The sequence below is a fragment of the Lycium ferocissimum genome, chromosome 10, assembly GCF_029784015.1.
Source record: "Lycium ferocissimum isolate CSIRO_LF1 chromosome 10, AGI_CSIRO_Lferr_CH_V1, whole genome shotgun sequence".
Taxonomy (NCBI): Eukaryota; Viridiplantae; Streptophyta; class Magnoliopsida; order Solanales; family Solanaceae; genus Lycium; species Lycium ferocissimum.
The window spans coordinates 51,489,310-51,510,577 of record NC_081351.1 but is presented as its reverse complement, the minus strand read 5'-3'; the positions used below and the strand labels follow the sequence as shown (position 1 = coordinate 51,510,577).

The window sequence follows — 21,268 nt, the reverse complement described above, 5'->3', positions numbered from 1 at the left end:
CCGAAAAGGACTAGTTACTTAGCAAAAGATTGGCTCAAATCCCTGACTAATCTAGTCTCTAGACAGAGTTCTTCTCATAAATAAGCATAAGGTTTAAGATAGTTTAGGCAGTTTCATCCCCCCCCCCCCTTCTAGTCATGTTTTAAGAGACTAAATTAGCAGAGTAATGTCACTTTAACAAACTAAGGGTTCATCATTAGTCTAACCTCTTTTTCCTCTAACAGTCTTGTTTCAATGCCTCCCTAGACTTAGTCTCATTATGGTTCTATCCCTGGTTTGCCTATTCAAACCTCTAACTTGATAATGATTAGTTATTAAGGCTAAGTCCACTCAATACCTCCTAACTCTGAACTTACACTGTCAACAAAAAGCTGGTTATTTTCATTAGTCAGGTTTAATAAAGAGGTCATAATCAAATAAAAACTCCAAAGCATATTAGTCTCCCAACAAACAAAAAAACATATCTTAAGCTGTTAGCCCTGTTTTAATTTAACTTGCTTTCAAAAGTGAAACAATAAGCCAGACAAATTCTCGTAAAAGAGCAGGGTGGTTCCTTATTTAGGGAAGTATTGAATTCTTAATCTGCCTGTGTCTCTAATCCTTTTTCATCAGATTTACCAATGTCAAAACAGTTACTACACACTTATAGAATTTAACAAGCTAATAGAGAATAAGAACAAATCACATAGAGGGTCAACTTAAGGCATTTGTACAACAATGTAGCATCAACCATGGATGACATAACACATTTGCATACACACTCTTTAGGCACAGTCTTAAAATGGTTCTCACTTAAGCATGGTAAGATAGGAGTAGGGTAGTCTTATTTTAAAAGGAGAATATCACAAATCAACTGATGGCAGTCTCAGATATATTCAATAAGGCAGGTCAAGGAGTTTTCAAACAGAACCAGAGATACTAAAGTCATGAATTCCCTTTTTGAGAATAAGTATTATCATGCCATGATACAAACACTACACTGCTAATCCAACAAATATGTCATAATGATTTTCTAATCCTAAACAATGTCTATTAAACAGTCATGCAAACCAATTAGTATCCTAAACAACCTTATAACAATCTAGGTGTTTCCTAATTAAACTAGACCTTCTTGTTTCAATAAACACATATTGATAGTATACTGAGATCCTTATCAAAATTCAAGATCACACAAGCCATTTCTAGATTCCAACAACCTTAAATACCTTTGCCAAGTTGCAGTACTGATTTAAGAGATCCCACCTTAAACCAAATAATCATAAACCAGACTAAACATATAAATATAGGATCATGTTTTGTAAGGAATTTACTCTAGAGCTTACTAAACAATGCTTAAATCAACAATCATACTACAAAAGTCATCAACCAAGGACATTCTACAAATTAACTACTAACTTAACTACTAACTTATAAAATGACAAGGAATATAAAGGGGAGCAGGGAATTACCTTTTTTCGATGCAGCCTTTGTCAAGAATGGATTCAAAGAAGCTCCTTGTGCTTCCACCCTCAAACTCAATCACAAAGAAGAGAACAACAACAACATACCCAATGAATCCCACAATGTGGGGTTTGGGGAGGGTAGAGTGTACGCAGACCTTACCCCTACCTTAGGTAGGGAGGCTGTTTGTGGAAACCATAAGGAAGAGAAAAATAAATAAATTTTTGACTAAGAGACTCAAACCTGACAAAGAGGTTTTTTATGAGTCTAAAATTATACTTTTTGCTTAAATTTCAAGTTCTTGACTCAAAATTCTAGCCTGTCGATTTTTTAAGCTTCTTCCAACTTCTGAAACTTGTTTTATGTTGAAGGTTGGCATTCTATTTATAGAACCCCAAGACTGAGAAAACTCAAGAACCACGATGTGGGATAGACGGGTTTCGTCCAAAACTACCTTTGCAAAATGAAGATCTACGATGGAAATTGACAGATTCAAAAACGTATGGCCAGATCTGAGCACGATTCTACTCGATCTGGCCCATTCGTACACAACCAATAAGAATCAAACAAGAATACAACAATATAAATAGTGAAAATAAAGAATAGATGCACAAAACGTGTAACAAATTCAAAGCTAAAAGAAAAAATCGAAGGTGAAAGTGACCTATACCGTGCTTGGAATGATTTTTGAGTGAGAAATGTACAAACCATTGATTGTTGCATGCATTTGAATATGCAAAAGTTTTTGAGGTCTGAGACCTCTGCATTGTTTGCCATTTTTGGTGATGAGAGAGAGATACGAGCATAGGCGGCGCTAGGGTTAATCGTAGAAGAGGAAAGAGAAAGGGGAAGGGGGTGTTTGGCCCCTTTCTATTTTTCTGAAAATGGGAAGTGAAGGGTGAGAACTCTTAGAATTTAGTTAAAGTTCTAATTTTTATTATCTAAATCAATTGTAGAGCGATTGTTGAATGTCAAAAAATTTGTTTGGTTGCGATTTAGCTAGAATTGAGGTATGTCTCTTTTTCGAACATACTTTTCAACCTTTAAAAATTGTTTCTTTTGCAAGGTTTCATGTGCGTGAGGGACAAGCCCTTATGGAACCTTATGTGTATGATATTATATATATGTATATGTGATTTTCCCTTATTAAAGGATGATTGAAATTGAAATATAAAGCCTTGATCTTTGAACATGAATTGCCCCATAATGGAAGTTTAAACTTGATTTCGGAAAGCTTGGATATTTCATGTGTTTTGCTCTATAAACGGATTATGTTGGAAGTTGAAACTAATTTAGTGACTAGAATTTGGTTTTCTAAACCCAATAATGATTTGAGGTACCCCTACTATCGTGATAATGAACATAATCCATAATGAGTGATTCGGCTTCTATGCTATGATTGTGATTCAGCTATTTTGCCATGATTTTTGTTTTTGTGTTTGACCTAGCTACTCGGAAGGAAGGGTAGTCACTATGGATCCTAGTAGAGTTTGCCTAGTCATTCGGAAGGAAGAGTGGCCATCGAGAGTTGATAACCCTGATGTGGTTTTGCCTAGCTATTCGGGAGGAAGGACAACCATCAAGGGTGACCAACCCCGATGTGGTACTTCTATGCAGGTTTAGGGAACCTTAATGGTCATCCCTTCGTTTCACTGATTTGGCCTGTATTGGCATGATTGTGATTCTTCGTGAGTGACTTGATGTTGATATTAAGTTCATAATGTAGGATTTAATCTTGGTAAATGGCATAATGGATTGAAAGTGACTTAATTCTCTCTTAATGATTTCTAATAATGGTTTCTCTAAGTTTGGTGAACTGTTTTATCTCTGGATTTCAAACTGCTTTAGTTACATTGTTTACTGCTTTATACTATATTATTTTACATTAACTATTATCTCGGAGACACTCACTGAGTACCCAGTACTCAAGCATACCATTATTGTTTTTTATGGTATGTTAGGTAACGAAGAAGAGCAGGTTCGTGATACGCGTATGGAGTAGAAGAACTTGTTGCTTTCCAGACTTATTGGTGAGCCCACACCCTTGTTCGCGGGACACCACTCTATCTTTATTTATTTATGTCAGTTTTCGGACTGCGTTCTAAAGTTAGATACTCATTTTTTTAATCTTAGAAGCTTCATAGATAGTTGTCAGATTGTGGGTAGGTGTTGGAAGTCTCGTATGACTTATGGAGGTGTTTTCCATGTTTTATGATTTAGTATTCCTATTAGGCTTCTGCTGATTTGTTTTTTTTTTATAAGTATGAGTATATTTTCCTTAGCCATAAATGAGTATGTTTTCATTTAGCCATAAATGAATGTTTTATCTGAATATTAAAAGATTATTGAAAGAGATTAGACGTCTATTGATTTTATAAGGTGCTCCGATAATGTTCATAGCATCGGATGCCTGTTGCATCGAGGGGTGGGTTTTGGGGCGTGACAAACCCCTTCTTTCATGATATCATCGCAGTATATTTATACATCATGATGGTATCATGGAGGACTAAGAGAAGGACTGAAGCAGTCCTACATGATACTGTCTCGGTATATTTATATACAAATATGGTACCATAGTCTTGAGGAGTGTCTCATTAAAAGACTGAAGTTGTCCTCCATGATACCATCACAACATATGTATATAAGATGATGGTATCATAGAGGTTTTTTTCGAGAAAAGTGTGTCATTTTTAATAAATGAACATGATCATTCATAATACCGTCTCAGTATATTTATATACCATGTTGGTATCATGGTGGACTAAGAGAAGGACTGAAGGTCTTCCATGATGCCATCTCAGTGTATTTATATACCATGATGGTATCATGAAGGATTAAGAGAAGGACCGATGCATCTTCCATGATAGCATCTCAGTATATTTATAATTAATGTAAAACAGCAAGATAAAAACTTGATCAATAGGAGAAACTATACCTTAAATTTACAACTTTGCAATTGCATTCATATAAACGGAAAAGAGCATAAAATGCCCCTGAACTATGGGATTTGGTACAATATTGCCCTCTGTCCATCTATCGAGCCAAAAATGCCCCTGCCATTAAAGTTTTGGCTCAAAATTGCTCTTAAGACTAACGACCCATACTTAATTAAAATAATTCAAAATTATTTAATACGTGGCATTACATGATTGGCCTAATTTTGGGTCCCATAATAATTTTTTCTTTTTAACAAAAAGTGATCTCTCTCTCTCTACACTGCTGCCCCCCCCCCCCCCCCCAACCCCCTTCTGATCCATTCTCTTCTCTCTTTCATTTAGTCTTCTTCTTCCATCAACCCCTCCCTCCTTCAATATTTTCTCTAATTATTTATTTCTTTGCACATTTTTTAAAAGTAAACCGTTTAATTATGCAAAATTATTTTGATTATGACCAAAACAATTAAATTAGTTTGAGTTCGAATCCGATCCTAAGTTTTTATTGAGCTTATTTGTGTTAAAATTTAGTTGAATACTACCAAAAAAAAAAAAAAAGCATACTTGAAAAAAAAATCCATTAAAGAAGTGAACTAAAGCCGCCATTGAAGGAGCTTTTCGAAGCTTGCTTTAAATTTTTAAATCTGTAAATTTGGGTGTTTAAATCAATTGGGTGATAATATTTTTAAAGTTGGTAGCATGAATAACCATCAAATTTGGGCTTAGAACCTGAAGAAAGAAGCAGAAAACTCCATGGAAGTCATTAATGACGCTTGAAGCTTCAAGTTAGAAGATGACATGGTGGTGGCCGGTAGAGATTTTGTCACACCCTAATTTCTGTTAGGGCGTGATGGGCACCCGACCCTTATTTAGGGCCGAGCGAACCCGCTGACTCACCTAATACTCATAATCACGCTGGCTCTCAAATCATGACACAAATACATAACGAAAGTTTTCGAAGAATAATACGCTTTTACCTTTCTCGAATCAAAGAAAATGCAGTAACATATAAAACATATAGAACTTATAATACAATGCGTAATAATACATCGGCTTACATAGCCGCTTACATAACCGACATCTTATACCCACGACACTGTCTGCAAAGTCTCTAACAGAACTCTAGATACCATAACATGATGCCCTGACTCGGCAGCACTTCGGAGAAAATGGAACTCGCCAATCCCGCTGGAATGTCTTCTACTAATATCTTCGGCTCACACAGGTGTGCTGCGCGCGGCATAAAACGCGACCCCCGAAGAAAGGGGTCGGTCATCGATTTTATATGTCTTTTCCAGTATGTAAAGCATGAAATATAGTAAGCGGGATCATACTGAAGTAAAGAGTAAAGAAAATCATAAAACTTGCCTTTAAAACATAAATCATGCATGTCGATATTATAAAATCATCATATGTACATATAGCGTGCCCCGGCCCTCTATGAGGGACGCGGTAATTAAAATCATCATATGCGTACACATGTAACGTGCCCCGGCCCTCTAGCAGTGGGGACGCGGTAAAGGGAATCATCATATGCCATCCTGGCCACCTCCCCCATATCATCATATCATCATATATATATATATATAACGTGCCCCGGCCCTCTAGTGAGGGACGCGGTGAATAATGCAATGGAATTGCACGAATACATGCCACGGCCGGGACGCGGTGGAAAGCCATATTGAGCTTGGCACGAGCGAGTAGTGAGGAACCACATGCACATAAAACATTATCAAAGACTCCATGAAGTAATCAAAGCGAGTCGTCATTTGAAAATCGGGACAAAAGTTATATCAAATATCTTTCGGACACTACTCAGAAACATATCAACATCGTAAACATATAGAAGAACCATAGGGATCATAGTCGTATGTCAAATCAATCTGAGTCAGCCTCGGAAAGTTACGGACATTACTCGCTTAAGGACTTTCTACGATCATATCAAAGCAATCCGAGCTCTTCTGTGAAAGTTACGCTCGTTCGTAGTTACAGAATCTTTTAAAACAAAACTCTTTTGAAAAACAGAACTTTTATGCAACATTTGAAATCCAAATCATACCAATGACATAAGCACCACAACTTGACCACATTAAGCATACGAATATCAAGAAACAAATAAGAATCATAGATATGCTCGGATTGCAAGAATAAAGTTACCTCGGGACTCGTGTCATAACTTACTTGCACTAAGACATGCCAAAAGAAAGAAAGGTTGAGCTTACATACCTCGTTTGCTTCCTACGCTAATCAGAGCTTACGTCTTGACCTCTCGAAATCTACAACAACGTCATAATCATCAACCATTAGTCATAAGCACCCTAAGGATTCAATTCCAAACCATCATTTTATCTACAAAAATTTGGCAAAAGATTTCCCCCATAAACTAACATCCCCAGAATTCAACTCGGCCAAATTCATCAACAACCATACCAATAACGTACTAGCAACATCAATAATCAATTCTAAAAGTATTCTAACATTAGCAGCCCTTTACTACATAGTTCAACAACATCCATTATATACAATTCAACCGCTTACATTCAAACCAATATTCATGTTCATACGTTCAATTACTAATCCGAAACCATTCAAACAATATTCAAGAACACTTTAAACAGTTCGCACCATATTTCAAGCAATCCTTCCATTATACCAAGCCACCCGAAACCACCAATTTCCATAGGGACAACAACAATACATTTCGTTCTTCCAAAATTCACAAACTACACCAACAAACCACACTTTAACAACATTACTCTCACAAACTCAAAGAGCTACATTAAGGTCACATTAATTTTCAAATCAACCCACACGGTTTTAGTCTTCAACTTGGATCATTAAACTTCATTTTACATCATAGAATTCATAACGACAACAACCAAACGCTAAACAAATTAGTTCTTCTCTTACTACACAACATAACACACACGGCCAAATCCAACATACACGGCCAAACATCAACTCCAACATTTTATGAGTTTCATTCATTTTTACACATTACAACAACACACAAACATGCTAAATACAACTAATTCATCACCCTATACATCACACACCCATACACTGCCAAACTCACACACACACGGTTCAACTTCCACTTGCAAGGTTCCATGATTTTCATTCATTTCTACATACCACAACATGTACAAACCATCCACAACACATGAAAAATAAGGTTGAACCTTACCTTTCCCACTTGTTCTTCACTCGGCTAGGTGATGGTTTGCGACAAGGAGCGGTTTTCTTGTTCCAACAACTACTCCACGTTGACGAGGACCTTCCAATTGGTATGAAAGCTGAAGAAACTAATTTCTCTTGACCAAATTTTTATGGGGCTGGTTGCCATAGCTATGGCCGAATGACTCCTTTGGCTCTTTCTCCAAATTTCTTGAGTGAAAAATGATGAAGATGATTAGGTTGGTCATCTTATACATACATATATAATTAATACATGTGGCCTATGGCCCACATGTCACATGCACGGCCACATGGCCATTTTTTTCATGAATTCTTAGTTTCCAAAACTTCATTTTTGGCCCCAAATTTTCATGAAATGTCTAACTTTCCATAATTTACTTTTAACCCCAAATTCCTTAATATTCCATACCAACAAAATCATAAGCGACTTATGCCTTAAAACGAAATCGAAAAATAGCCTTGTTCTTAACTTTCCACACTTAACTCGGAATATCCCGACGTACAAAATACGGGATATAACAGATTTTCTCACACAGGCGGGTCAAAATATGGGTCATGGATGGATTTTTTTTTTTTTTTTAAACTTGGGAAGGGTTTAAATTTGGACCAATCAGCTTTGGCCACGTAGTAAATAAATATTTAATTATTTTATTTTAATGTGACAGTTAAAAATAAGAGCAAATTAGACCCAATAGGTTAATGACAGGGGCATTTTTGGCCCGATAGATGGACGGAGGGTAATATTGTACCAAATTCAGTAGTTCAGGGGCATTTTAGGCCCTTTTCCGTCATATAAATATTACTACTATATATAAGGGACAACTAAGGGACTTTTGTAGTCCTCACAAAACTTTCCAATAAAATGTCAAACTTTTCAATTAATTACTTCTAGGTCCTAATCTTATTTTTTAAAGTCAAGTTTACATTTTGTTCTTAAGGTCTACTTTTCAAAAGCTGTGGAACCTCCTATCTTATTTTTTCTGTTTTTTGGTTTCTATCCGGTTCCTGATATCTGCATTTGAGCCCGATTAATTCAGATAATTCGCATTGTGTAGCGCCCACTCGGGGGAAGCATTCCCTCTAAAGAATTTTCATATCCAGGCTCGAACCCGTGACCCCTAATTAAGGGGGAGCAACCCCATCCACTGCACAAATTCTGTATTTATCTTAAAAGTTCATATTTATAGATTATTAATTTAGAACTAAACAACTTTTAAAAATTAGGATCCAATTAAAACTCATAAACGTCAAATTACGCTCCGCATTTAATTTGTAGTAAATTATTTCATCAAAATGAAAGTTAAAATATTAAAGGAGTGAAATGAAAAAATTTCTTTTATATATTGAAAATATACTTATATAAAATTTAATTATTTCTAACATAAATTATATTTTTTAATTAAAATATTTACTTTATATCTTCGGAGTTGGTAGGGGCCGCACGGAACTAGGAGATTAACATTAGGGAGTCCGGAACAAAAATGGCTTAAAAAAAAATTTTGAACCAAAATACCCCAACAAAAAAAAAAAAGTTACCAATGTACCTTTAGCGCGATTTTTCTCGCGCTAAAGCACTTAACCAGTATCAAGCAAGTGCTTTAGCGCAAAAAATACTGCGCTAAAGGAGTTTTCTTGGCTGTCCTATAACGCAGTATTTTACTGCGTTATACTTAGATGGATATTAGCTATAGCGCATTATTTTACTGCGCTATAGTAGTCCGCCATTTTCCATTCCACTCCTTTTTACGTAGTTTAGTCGTATATTAATCATGCTTTGATACTCCGAAACTTCGATATTTTATATAGAACCCTACTTATATTTGTACAATTAATAAGATAGGCTCAATACATAAAGAATACGCAATACTTTGGATTGTCGTTTTAGTGGTTGAAAAGTGCTCGAAGTCCTTTTTGTTTGAAGACTTGTAGTCATTAGCTTTACGTTATTTATCTTTTAGGGTTTCGTCTTATTTTTAAATTAATGCTTAACTTTATTTCGAACGTGTCACCTTTTTTTTTTTTTTTTTTAATCAATTTAGGATGTGAAACTATAAACAATAATAAAAACTAAGATAATATATATAAATATGCAAAAAATATATAATATTTACGATAAATTGTATAACACTTATGTATATACACTATCGTGGATGGGTCCTACATGTAGTATGCCGAGACTATCCCTAGGCCTAAGGCTCATGCCATCCCCACCGCCCTCGCCATCGTCTCCATCGTCCTTCTTACTCTTAATAACCTAGGACGCTCCAAGTCATGATCATCTCCTCTTCCCCAGCCCGTGCGCCCTTGACTAGAACGTGCTTCTTCTTGGGATCCGTTCCCGCCGGCACGCCGTAACCTCGGTCGAGCTAGGTCCGGAGACTCAACCACTTCCTCGTCGGAGTCGCCACCGCAGCGCCGAAGGATGAACCCGAAAAGTATATAATAATTAGTACCATTTCTTATTTATATTGAATACATTAACGTTATTTATTTAATCAAACCCGTGTGTCAACGGGCGCCCGAGTAGGCTCCCCGAGATGGTCCGTAGGCTCCTCGGATACGGGGTGTGATGGTGAATATGAGGTAGTTTCTGGACGAGATGCGTTCGAAGTCCAAGTAAAGGTTATAAAAATTAAATAAATATTTACCTTATATTAAATAAAAGTAGTTTTAAGTAAAAAAACTTACACGCGCCTCGTAGTCTCATCGAAGACACCTACTGCCTCGCAGGGGTCGACCGAATGCTCCCGAATGGGTCGCTCCCCGTGGCCCGCCGGCGTCGAATCCTAAAATATCAAAATATCGAAATAATAAGTAACATACATATTTAAAATAAGTACTTTAAATAATCAAATATATATATTAAATATTGACCTTATGTTGAATAAAAGAAATTTTAATAAAAAGCTTACCTGTGGCTCGGGGTCATATGGGAAGACACCGCCGGCTCGATGCACCCATGAGAAAACGCACGAGTGGGTGGCTCGGTGGACAACTGGCGCCGAATCCTAAAATATAAAATATTACTAAATAATGAGTAACATATATATATATATATATATATATATATATATATATATATTTAAATAAATAATTTAAATGAACAAATAAGCATTTTAAATACTAACTTGGATCAAAAACTCATCGAAGTCAAGAATCCTCGGGTCCCTCTAAATTCCTCACGGGCCGCTCATCGCCTAATGAAGCGCGTAACGCCGCCCAATCAACGTTATCACGCTCCTCCATGTATGCATGCGCTCACCGCGTGTGATGACGACCCCGGCATATCTCGGCCAAGCAAGAGCGCCGGCGTAAACGTAGTGAGTCCCCGGTGAGCGCCACCGCCCAGAACAGTTTAACGGATGGACTAGACCGTGAACGCCATCTCGGAATGGGATCGGCCTCATCCGCCTCATCTACCGATGGTGTCCTCCACCACCGAAACCTCGCGGCCCCGACCGCGGCTCTACGCACGGCGTCCCCGGCAGCGGCGTCCCTGCCCGGCACGGCGCCTCCTGCGGGAGCACCGAGTCCTCCTCACTCGGCGCCGGCCGATAGTCGCCTCCGGAATAGGCCCTCCACGCGCCTGACTCGCCACTCGCCGGATACCATCCTCCGATATCCGTACCATCTCGCCGCTAGCCCCGCAAGCTCGAGGGTAAGGCATATGCTCTAACCCCAAACATGCGTAAACGCCGTACGGCCACCGTGCCCGCATTTGTGTTCAACAGAAAAAAAAAAAGTTATTTTTTAAGACGTAACATTCAATGCGATTAAATAAATCTAAATACGATAAACTTACCAATGCCTCGTACTGCCCGGCGAGTGCTGAGTATCCTACATCCCCAGGGGGACGCAAAGCTGGGTTGCCGATCAATCGGCGTGTGATCTGATGATACCAGCGCATGTAATGCTCAATGGGAGTCAAATGGCCGACGACAGCTAAAGTGCCCAACCTGTTCTCCCAACGGTGGAGCTGAACATGCATGAAAGCCAGAAAATCATCATCAACGGCAGCCCGATCGTCCCGCTGGTAATGTCGGAGCTCATAAAGGACGTGAGGGGGTATACTCTGTGTATGCCCAAACTGTCGTAAGACACGCTCGGGCATGTGCTTCTCTACGATGTCCAAGTGTATCAATGGACACCGCGACATCCAAACCCCATGACCTGCCCTACAGAAGGCCGGCAAACCATCTAATATAGCGACGTACGGCGTCCATATAAATAGGCACAAACATATACATACAAATCGGTGATCACCAAGTCGAAAAGACGTTTAATTAAATTATTAATGTAAATTTAAATTGTTTTACCGCGTCGTCCGTCATGTGATCAAGGCGGTCCGGAATGGTAGAATGCGTGGTGCATATCCACATCCCGATCAAAACCATTTTGTCCACCTCCTCGCATAAGGCATGTCAATATCGAGGTGATGCCTAGGTACGGCCGAAAAAGGCGACATCCTCTCCCATGCCCATAATCGTACGATATTAGAAAATACGATTTTTAAGTCGTCTTTTCAAGAGTTTTGTCTATATTAAAGGAAGGCATACTTAAAATATTACTTGGAGAACGAAAAAAAATCCACACACATACGTGACAACTCCAATAGACGCTCGGCACGAACGTCGTAAAGATACGCCAAAATGACCCCCCCCCCCGGTAGTCTCCCGTGTGGTCCGGATGCTCCAAGAAAAATAAATAACGTGGTCGACAAAGGCACCGATGAATTCGGGAACAAGATGCTCCCGAATATAATAAGCAGATACAAACGAGCATGACGATCGACGAGCGTCTGCGGGTGCCGTCATCAACCGGATCAAGACCACTCCAAAAAAGTGCGAGTGCGGCGATCCGAACCCGACTGCGTCGAAATGCGGCCCCCGGGCAACGTGCACGAAGTGGGTGAGCCTAGTCAACTCGTCGCCCACGTCGACCGGAGGAGGCTGCTTACCGAGTGTATAATGGCTCTCCGTCTACTCGCAATCCAAATAGGACCTCCACATCACGAAGTGTAATCGTGGCCTCGCACCGTGCGAAGATGGAAGGTATGTGTCTGCGGCTCCACCGCTCAACCATGGCTGTGATGAGCGCCCAATCATCGTCGTACTCGACCAACGGACACGCAACGGTATATGCCGCCCCGAAACAATATCTCCGCGACGCGAGAGTGTGGGGGGTGCTCGCGTAAAAGAGCCCAAGCTCTGCGCGGCCTACGGGGGCGGAGCCTAGTAGATATCCCTATAGTACCGACTCATAATAAGTCTAATCTATGATTGTCTTGTAAAGACAATACTGATCTATCAGAGGGTCCCGGGTGAACAGAGGGCCCCGCGTGAGCATCGGGCCCAGGGAGAACATTCGGATCCATGAAAGAGTCGCGCGACAAAACTAAATTAGTTATTATTCTTGAAATAGAAAGATAAATTATATTAACTAATTAATAATTTGTAGGGGTATGTGAATTATGTAGTATTATATCTTGTGAATAATTAACATGGATATGCGTAAATTTAATATGTGATAGTAAGGACACATATATGATGACAAAGACTTTTTGAGAATCATCTTAAGTTAATTAGTTTGAGAATCGAAATTCGGGCAGAAGAAAGAATATTTGTTTAGAACTCTATTTTGAATATGTGATACATTTTTAGTTGACCAAATAACCAACACAGCTACGATAAAATTAGACTAAAAGAGTATATTCGTCGACCACATATTTTTCTACAAACTTTACATTTTTATCGTTAACTTATGTATTTATGAAAAGAAAAACTTTAACTATTCTTTTTTGGATAATCTTTTTTATTTAACATATATATATTCACGCTTTTAAAATTATATAGATAACAATTCATAATCATTTACAACTTATCGGATGGTTGTTACCTATTGTATTATATTATGTTGTTAATTTAAATACAATGTTTGTTTTGATTGTTACTTTTTTAGATAATCTTTACATTTTTATCGTTAACTTATGTATTTATGAAAAGAAGAACTTTAACTATTCTTTTTTAGATAATCTTTTTTTTTTTTAACATATATATATTCACGCTTTTAAAATTATATAGATAACAATTCATAATCATTTACAACTTATCTGGATGGTTGTTACCTATTGTATTATATTATGTTGTTAATTTAAATACAATGTTTGTTTTGATTGTTACTTTTTTAGATAATCTTTACATTTTTATCGTTAACTTATGTATTTATGAAAAGAAGAACTTTAACTATTCTTTTTTAGATAATCTTTTTTTATTTAACATATATATATATTCACGCTTTTAAAATTATATAGATAACAATTCATAATCATTTACAACTTATCCATATGGTTGTTACCTATTGTATTATATTATGTTGTTAATTTAAATACAATGTTTGTTTTGATTGTTACTTTTTTAGATAATTTTTATGTAACGACGAAAGGTCCTATTTTATGTAACCATTGATTTGGTCCTATACAATATGACACAATACGAAAAATGTCAAAATAATACATAACAATCATCCAATCAAAGTGTTAACAACATAATAATTCATTACCAATCAATTTCTTTCAATTCATAAACAATATTTAACAACTAATAAATTCATAATTAATATTTAACAAAATAATAATTCATTAACAATTCATAAATAATTAACAAATTAACAACTCATAAACATATAACAAATTAACAATTTATAAACATTTAACAAATTAACAATCATAAACATTTAACAAATATTGAATTAAACCAAAAAAAAAAAAAAAAATCGAATGAAGGGCAAAGCCACCGCCGATCCGAAAAAGAACAAAAAAAAATTGTTTTTTTTTTTTAAACACAAGAAGGATTAAATGTTAAGCATGCTTAGAATATAATGTATATAACAAAATAATAACAAAAGTTCATAGTAAAAAACCTTAATCGAAGATTTTTTGTAGAGTTATTTAATGGAGTTCTCGCCGCTTTTCCCCAAAATTTGAACTTAGAATCTGCTCTCGACTCGAATATACTTAGAATCTAAACTTTCCAGGACGAAATTTAATAGAAAGTGACGTTTTTGGAAGTGGGACCACCTCTTTTTTCTCGTCAATGGCGTTTCCTCTTTTTTTTTTTTCAACCGAGGGATAGGACCAGTGGAACCTGATCCGGTTTATGTTGAGGACTATAACGCAGTATTTTACTGCGCTATAGCATAACGCAGTAAAATACTGCGCTATAGGGAAAAGTAGGAAAAGTCCTTTAGCGCAGATATTTCTTGCGCTAAAGCACTTAATCTGCATCATATGCTAAGCGATCGCTTTAGCGCAAAAAATCGCGCTAAAGGTATATTGGTAACATTTTTTTTGTTGGGGTATTTTGATTAAAAAAAAATTTTTTGCATCATTTTTGTTCCGGGTTCAACATTAGGAGGACGAAACCATTGAACGAGGAAAAATCTCACTTTAGTCAATGACAGGATGAAAGTAAGAGTAAATTCTAAGGGGCCGTTTGGTGCATGGTATAAGTTGGATATCCCAAAGACTAATTTTTTATATCATGTTTGGTAGAAGGTATAAATTTATCCTGAGATAAATTTATATCTTGTATCAAATAAAATATAAAATGCATCCCATGATATAAACTGAGATATCCCTTCTTATCCCACTTATCCTGGGATTATTTTATCTCATCTCCTAGATGGGATAAAATAATCCCAAGATATGAAATAAATTAGTCCTGAAATTATAATCTCAGAATAATTTTGGCTACCTACCAAACCACGACTAAAAGTTAATGGAAAATATTTTAACAAACTAAAACCTGAAAGGGTTTGGTGCACATAACAACACAGACAAACATACAAACCTCCAAAACCACCACATGACCGTCTACGTGGCAAATGTTAATCTACGTTAGAACTTGGAGTATATATGAGTGGTAAAAGGTGGGACCATAGTAATGAGAGCAGGTCCCACATGAGAAACACAAAGACAAGTCATCGTAAAAGTAAACCTACCTACCTACCTACTAAATCAAGCCCTATCTGTTTACCACTCTTCCTCTTTCTCACCAACTTGGTCAAATACCTTTCTTCACCTCCTTACTCACGACACTAAAACAAAATAAAACAAAACACTTTAAACACAATTGTACAAATTTTTTTATACTATTAATATATTAACCTATTATAATATTTTCGTCCCCTAATTTATGTGACTTTTTTCTTAATCAATCAAAAAAAAAACACTTTTTTATATTTAATTAATAATTTATCTTTAATTTTTTTATTTTACGCTTAATGAGATGATCTCTAGCCACAGAGATTTCGATAACTTATTTTAGACTATAAGTTTCAAAAATCTTTTTTTTTTCTCTTAAACTGCATATCCAGACAAACACCTTTATAGTTGGGACGAAATGAATATATTATTTACTTTATGAATATTTTGTTATAAAAAATTATTTAATTAATATTTTTCTATCTAATTTTATGTGATATATTTTCCTTTTTAATATGTTTAAAAAAGATCTTTTTAAACATAATAAATAAAATAATTTAATTTTAAACTTTTAATTTTTATTTCTTAATAAAATTTATAGTTAAAACTATTTAAAATATATTTAAGTTCATTAAATTTAAAAATATTTTTATTTTTTCTTGAATGTCATATTCAATCAACATCTACCATATAAATTGAGACGAAGAATCAATCTAAGGGGTCGTTTGGTACACGGTATTAGTTGGGATATCCCAGCACTAACTGTGGGATTAATTTTATACCATGTTTGATAGAATGTATATAATTATTCTGAGATAAATTTATATTTTGTACCAAACAAAGTATAAAATGCATCCCAAACTTAAAGATAAAATATTCCATCTTATTTCATTAATCCTCCCAAGAGATGAGATAAATTAATTCTAAAATTATAATCTTCAGAAAATTTTATCTACGAACTAAACCACCCGAGGACAATTATACATAGTCGGTACACATGCATTAAATTAGTTAAGCTAGAAAAGAGAAACCCTTGGGCATAAAAAAGGCAAAAGTTCCAAACAATTGCAATCAAACTCATACCCCACTCCACCCCACAAAAATATATATCTACTCTGCCTACATCTCTCCATTGGAACTACGACACAACACACAAATTAGTTTTAGTCTTATCACAAACAGAATAAATTTGAAAAAAAAAAAAAAAAAGAGAGTAGAGAAGGAAGAGTACTTACTTATCCTACTCTCTCTTTTCCTTCTCACATCTCTTTTTCCATTTTTTGGTCTCAAAAATCCAATTGTTTTAGAACTAAACAAATAGAAAAATAAGTTATTCGAAGGAATTATAATCATGGGACGTTCACCTTGTTGTGAGAAAGCTCATACAAATAAAGGAGCTTGGACTAAAGAAGAAGATCAACGACTTGTTAATTATATTCGTGCTCATGGTGAAGGTTGCTGGCGTTCTCTCCCTAAAGCTGCTGGTATATTAATTATTACTACTCTCAGAGCTTCTTTTTTTTTGGGGGGGGGGGACTTGAGGTTGGAGAAAATTAAAAAATTAAAAAACTTGCTTTGAATTTATTTTTTTTGGTTAAAGATTTGATTTTTATTGTTGTTTCATGTGTTTCTTGATTTTTTTAAAGGATTGTCGGTGCTTTGATTTATTACTATCTCCGTCTCAATTTATGTGATATAATTTGATTTGCCACAGCATTTAAGAAATAATTTTTTTAAAAAAAATTGTGATCTAAATTAAAATATTTACGTAATTATAGATCATCTAATTAAAAATAAGCTTAAAGTTAAATGATTGTCAAATCGATTGTCTACAGAGGATTACTACCCTTGTTGCACTCCACCCCAACTGGTCCACTTGCTCCAAGAAAAGTAATGAATGTTTTTTTTTTTTGTGGGAATTAAGAAATGTGAAAGGACAAAAAAAAAAAATGCTGAAGATTTGAGTTCCTTTTTAATTTATAACCGCTTTGTGGATATTTGGTCTTTCATTATTTTCTTTTTTTGTGGTGAAGATTTGATTTTTATTGTTCTTTCATGTATTTCTTGAAACTGTTTTAAGGATTGTGGGTGCTTTAATTTATTAGTACTACTTTTTTTTTTTGGAATTAAGAAATTAAAGGAAAAAAAGGATTAAGATTTGAGTTCATTTTTAGTTTATTCCCCTTTTTGTGGATTTTTGGTGTTTAATCATTTTCTTGTTGGATTTTTTTTTAGGATTACAAAGGTGTGGAAAGAGCTGCAGATTGAGATGGATAAATTATCTAAGGCCTGATCTGAAAAGAGGGAATTTTACTGAAGAAGAGGATGAATTGATCATCAAACTCCATAGTTTGCTTGGAAATAAGTAAGTTTGTTTGCCCTCATCTGTCATATGTACTAGTTTTAGACTTTTAGTTATACTAGTACTAGTAGTTTATGGAATTAAGAATTTTTTTGTTTGGTAGCTGGGAAAATGTGTGAAAACTGGAATAGAAAGTCAAATTCTTCTTCATTCTTATTTGGGACCACTTGAAGAAAAAGAGAGAGAAACCTAGATCTTCCAGAAAATAAGAAAAAAGTTAACTTTATTTGTTTGGCGTTGTGGGGGGAAGAAGATGACCATTTTCTTGAATACCAAACCAGACAAAATCTTGACATTTTAAAACCTATAATAATAATTATACCAGTATTTTATTAATCTTAATATTAAAAGTTAATTGTCAGTTGTGATGGCAGAGACTTCTTCAAAATCCAAGATTTTGTGGGAGAAGAAATGGCTTAAAGTTTTTAGGGAAAAGGGCCAAAAATACCCCTTTATTTTGGAAAAAGGGCTAAAAATATCCCCGCAAAAATATCCCTCCTGTCCTTAAAGTTTTCAAATATACCCCTGTCTTGACGAAGATTATCCCCCAAAATAATCCGAAATCCTTTTTTAAACCTGCTTCATCATTTAAATCCGACCCAACTAAATAATAACCCATAAGATCCCCTTATTCCCCCAATACGTAGGTTTGAAGTTTGAGGGAATTGGGGAATAACGGGATCTTATGGGTTATTATTTAGTGGGATCGGGTCTAAATGATGGAGGGGCTTAAAAAATGATTTCGGATTATTTTTGGGGATAATTCCATTAAGACAGGGGTATATTTGAAAACTTTAATGACGGGAGGGGTATTTTTAACCCAAAATAAGTTTGGAGAATATTTTTAGCTCTTTTTCTAAAGTAGAGGGGTGTTTTTGACCCTTTTCCCAAGTTTTTATGCTAAAACATTTGCTTTTAACTTTCTTGTGTATTCAAGAATAACTTTCCCCTTTTCTCCAGGATAATTTTTGTTAAATTTATGTAATTGAGCGTATCTAGGATTTAAATTCAATGGTTCTGTTCCTTATATATGTACACGCTTATTTTCAATCTTTTTGCATACAAGGTATAAGTTGGATGCAGTAATTAAAATTATCAAACTCGTTGCGCTATGAAAAAATTGAAATTAGCGACGAACTTCGTCGCTAATTTCCTCGTAGCTAACAAAATTTTGTGATAATCCGTTGCTTAAGTTAGTAGGATTAGTGACGAATTTTGCTGTTTAGTTACACAATTTGTATTGGTGCTAATTTGCCTAATTCCCCCCGCCCCCAGCCCCCGCCGCGATTATTACCTTACATTTTTTATTTTTCTCTATAGATGGTCTGTGATAGCTGGGAGATTGCCGGGAAGAACAGATAACGAAATCAAGAACTATTGGAACACACACATTAAGAGAAAACTCATCAGCCGTGGCCTTGATCCACATTCCCACCGTCCACTCAACACCACCACCAATGCTGCCGCCAACGCCACAACTTCTATTTTCACAACAAAAAACATCTGCTTAGACTTTAGAAACACCTCAGTAACAGCAGCAACCCCTTTATCTCTAAACGATCAAAAAATATCTACAAATAATTATTCATCTTCGACTGAAGAAACAAAATGCAGCAGTGGCACAACTGAGGAAAGACACGAACCGCTGGCTCCGATGGCTACTGAGAAAAGCTCCGATGAAGTGAGGATCAATCTTGAACTTTCAATTGGGCTTCCATTTCAGGCCATGGGAGTGCAGAGGTGGCCGACGGTGGTAGCCACCGAGATGGTGAAGAAAGCAGTGTGTTTGTGTTGGCAAATAGGATCTCAAAGTGGTCAGCAGTTTTGTGGTAAATGTCAAGCCACAAATGGCTTTTACAGATATTCTTGACAACAACAGTGTAATCCCACAAGCGGGGTCTAAAAAGGGCAGGATGTACGCATATCCTACCCCTATCTTTGTTTGTTTCCGATTTACAGATATTCCTACTTTTTGGATAAATAGAGATTCTATTTTTAATTTTAGGTTTAGATATTAATCTTTCTTTTGGATGCAAAATATTTGCCTCTCAATTCTATTATATCATCAAAGCTAAGACCTTTTCAGTTAGTTGTATATTCTGTGACAAACTTTCTACTTTGGAAATCAATGGAAAGAATTGGAAAACGAATTTTAATTTTTCCAAGTTCTAATATTAATTATTCCATTTTATGCTATAATAATGTTATAAATGCATCGTATTATGAATGTCCATTTAAATACACGATTTATTGGATAAGCTTGCAATTGGATAAATTTATAATCAAGCAGACAACTTGTAAGTAGCTCATACAGACAGGTTGCTTGCAGCGGCTTGCAGCAGCTTCCTCAGGCTTGCAATCAACTAGAAGACTTGTGAGTGGTTTAAGCTTGCAAGTAGCTCTAATAGGCAGCTCATCAGCAGCTTCCTCAGGCTTGCAATCAACTAGAAGACTTGTGAGTGGTTTAAGCTTGCAAGTAGCTCCAATAGACAGCTTGTCAGCAGCTTCCTCAGGCTTGCAATCAACTAGAAGACTTGCGAGTAGTTCAAGCTTGCAAGTAATTCCAATAGATAGCTTGTTAGCAGATTCTGAAAAGTCGCGCTACAGCTTTTTGATAAGTTCGCATCAACTTTTTTTCTTCTATAATAAGGAAGTCAATTCAATTCATTTAATATGTACATCGATTAAAAGAGCAATAAAATCTCCCTCCTCCAACTTTTTGAGCTATATTTCTTATTATCGTATACTTTTAATATTATTTTGATAATTAATACTCCCTCTATTTCAATTTATGTGAACTTATTTCCTTTTTAATCCGTGCCAAAATGAATGACCTTTTTTCTAATTTAAAAATAAATTCACTTTATGAAATGATTTATAACCATACAAGTATTCAAGACTTATTTTAAACCACAAATTTTAAAAGTCTTCATTCTTTCTTAAATATTATGTCTAGTTAAATGGGTTCACATAAATTGAAACAGAGAGTACAATAATTTTTTAGTTGTTGCGACTTTTATTTAGTACGACAATGTTTTCCAAATGCGTTGAGAATAGAGACAGGCTATGCCTCGATATAAGGTTTGCGGTCAACGTCACTGTCAGAGGACTATAATTAATTAGCAGAAAATGGTCCAATGAAGAGTTTAAAGCTACGGCACCTCCTATAACTACACCACCAAGACCGGGTAACAGAACAGCGGCCAGAGCAGCAGATTCCATAGCCGCGGTTCTTCCTCCATCAAAAGGCTCTGAGCATTCACAGTCCAAAGAAAGTGAAAAGTTTGCTTAATATTATTACTTATATTTTGATTATTACACGTTGTTTTCTTTGCTTCGATTATCATATTATTT

General features: G+C 35.8%; 1 protein-coding gene across 1 annotated transcript; it reads left to right on the top strand.

Moving 5' to 3' along the window:
• The first annotated feature begins 16,759 nt into the window (after positions 1–16,759).
• LOC132034241 (myb-related protein 330) lies at positions 16,760–20,088 on the top strand. The gene is made up of 3 exons (XM_059424531.1): positions 16,760–17,036; positions 17,788–17,917; positions 19,235–20,088. The coding sequence occupies exons 1-3, from the start codon at positions 16,904–16,906 to the stop codon at positions 19,782–19,784; spliced, it is 813 nt and encodes a 270-aa protein (XP_059280514.1). The 5' UTR covers positions 16,760–16,903; the 3' UTR covers positions 19,785–20,088.
• The last annotated feature ends 1,180 nt before the right edge of the window (positions 20,089–21,268 follow it).

Excerpts from the sequence above, each read along its gene's own strand:
- LOC132034241 (XM_059424531.1), top strand. The coding sequence starts at position 16,904 with ATGGGACGTTCACCTTGTTGTGAGAAAGCTCATACAAATAAAGGAGCT. Across the intron at positions 17,037-17,787 it reads TTCTCTCCCTAAAGCTGCTG|GATTACAAAGGTGTGGAAAG; the intron begins GTATATTAATTA and ends ATTTTTTTTTAG. Across the intron at positions 17,918-19,234 it reads CATAGTTTGCTTGGAAATAA|ATGGTCTGTGATAGCTGGGA; the intron begins GTAAGTTTGTTT and ends TTTTCTCTATAG.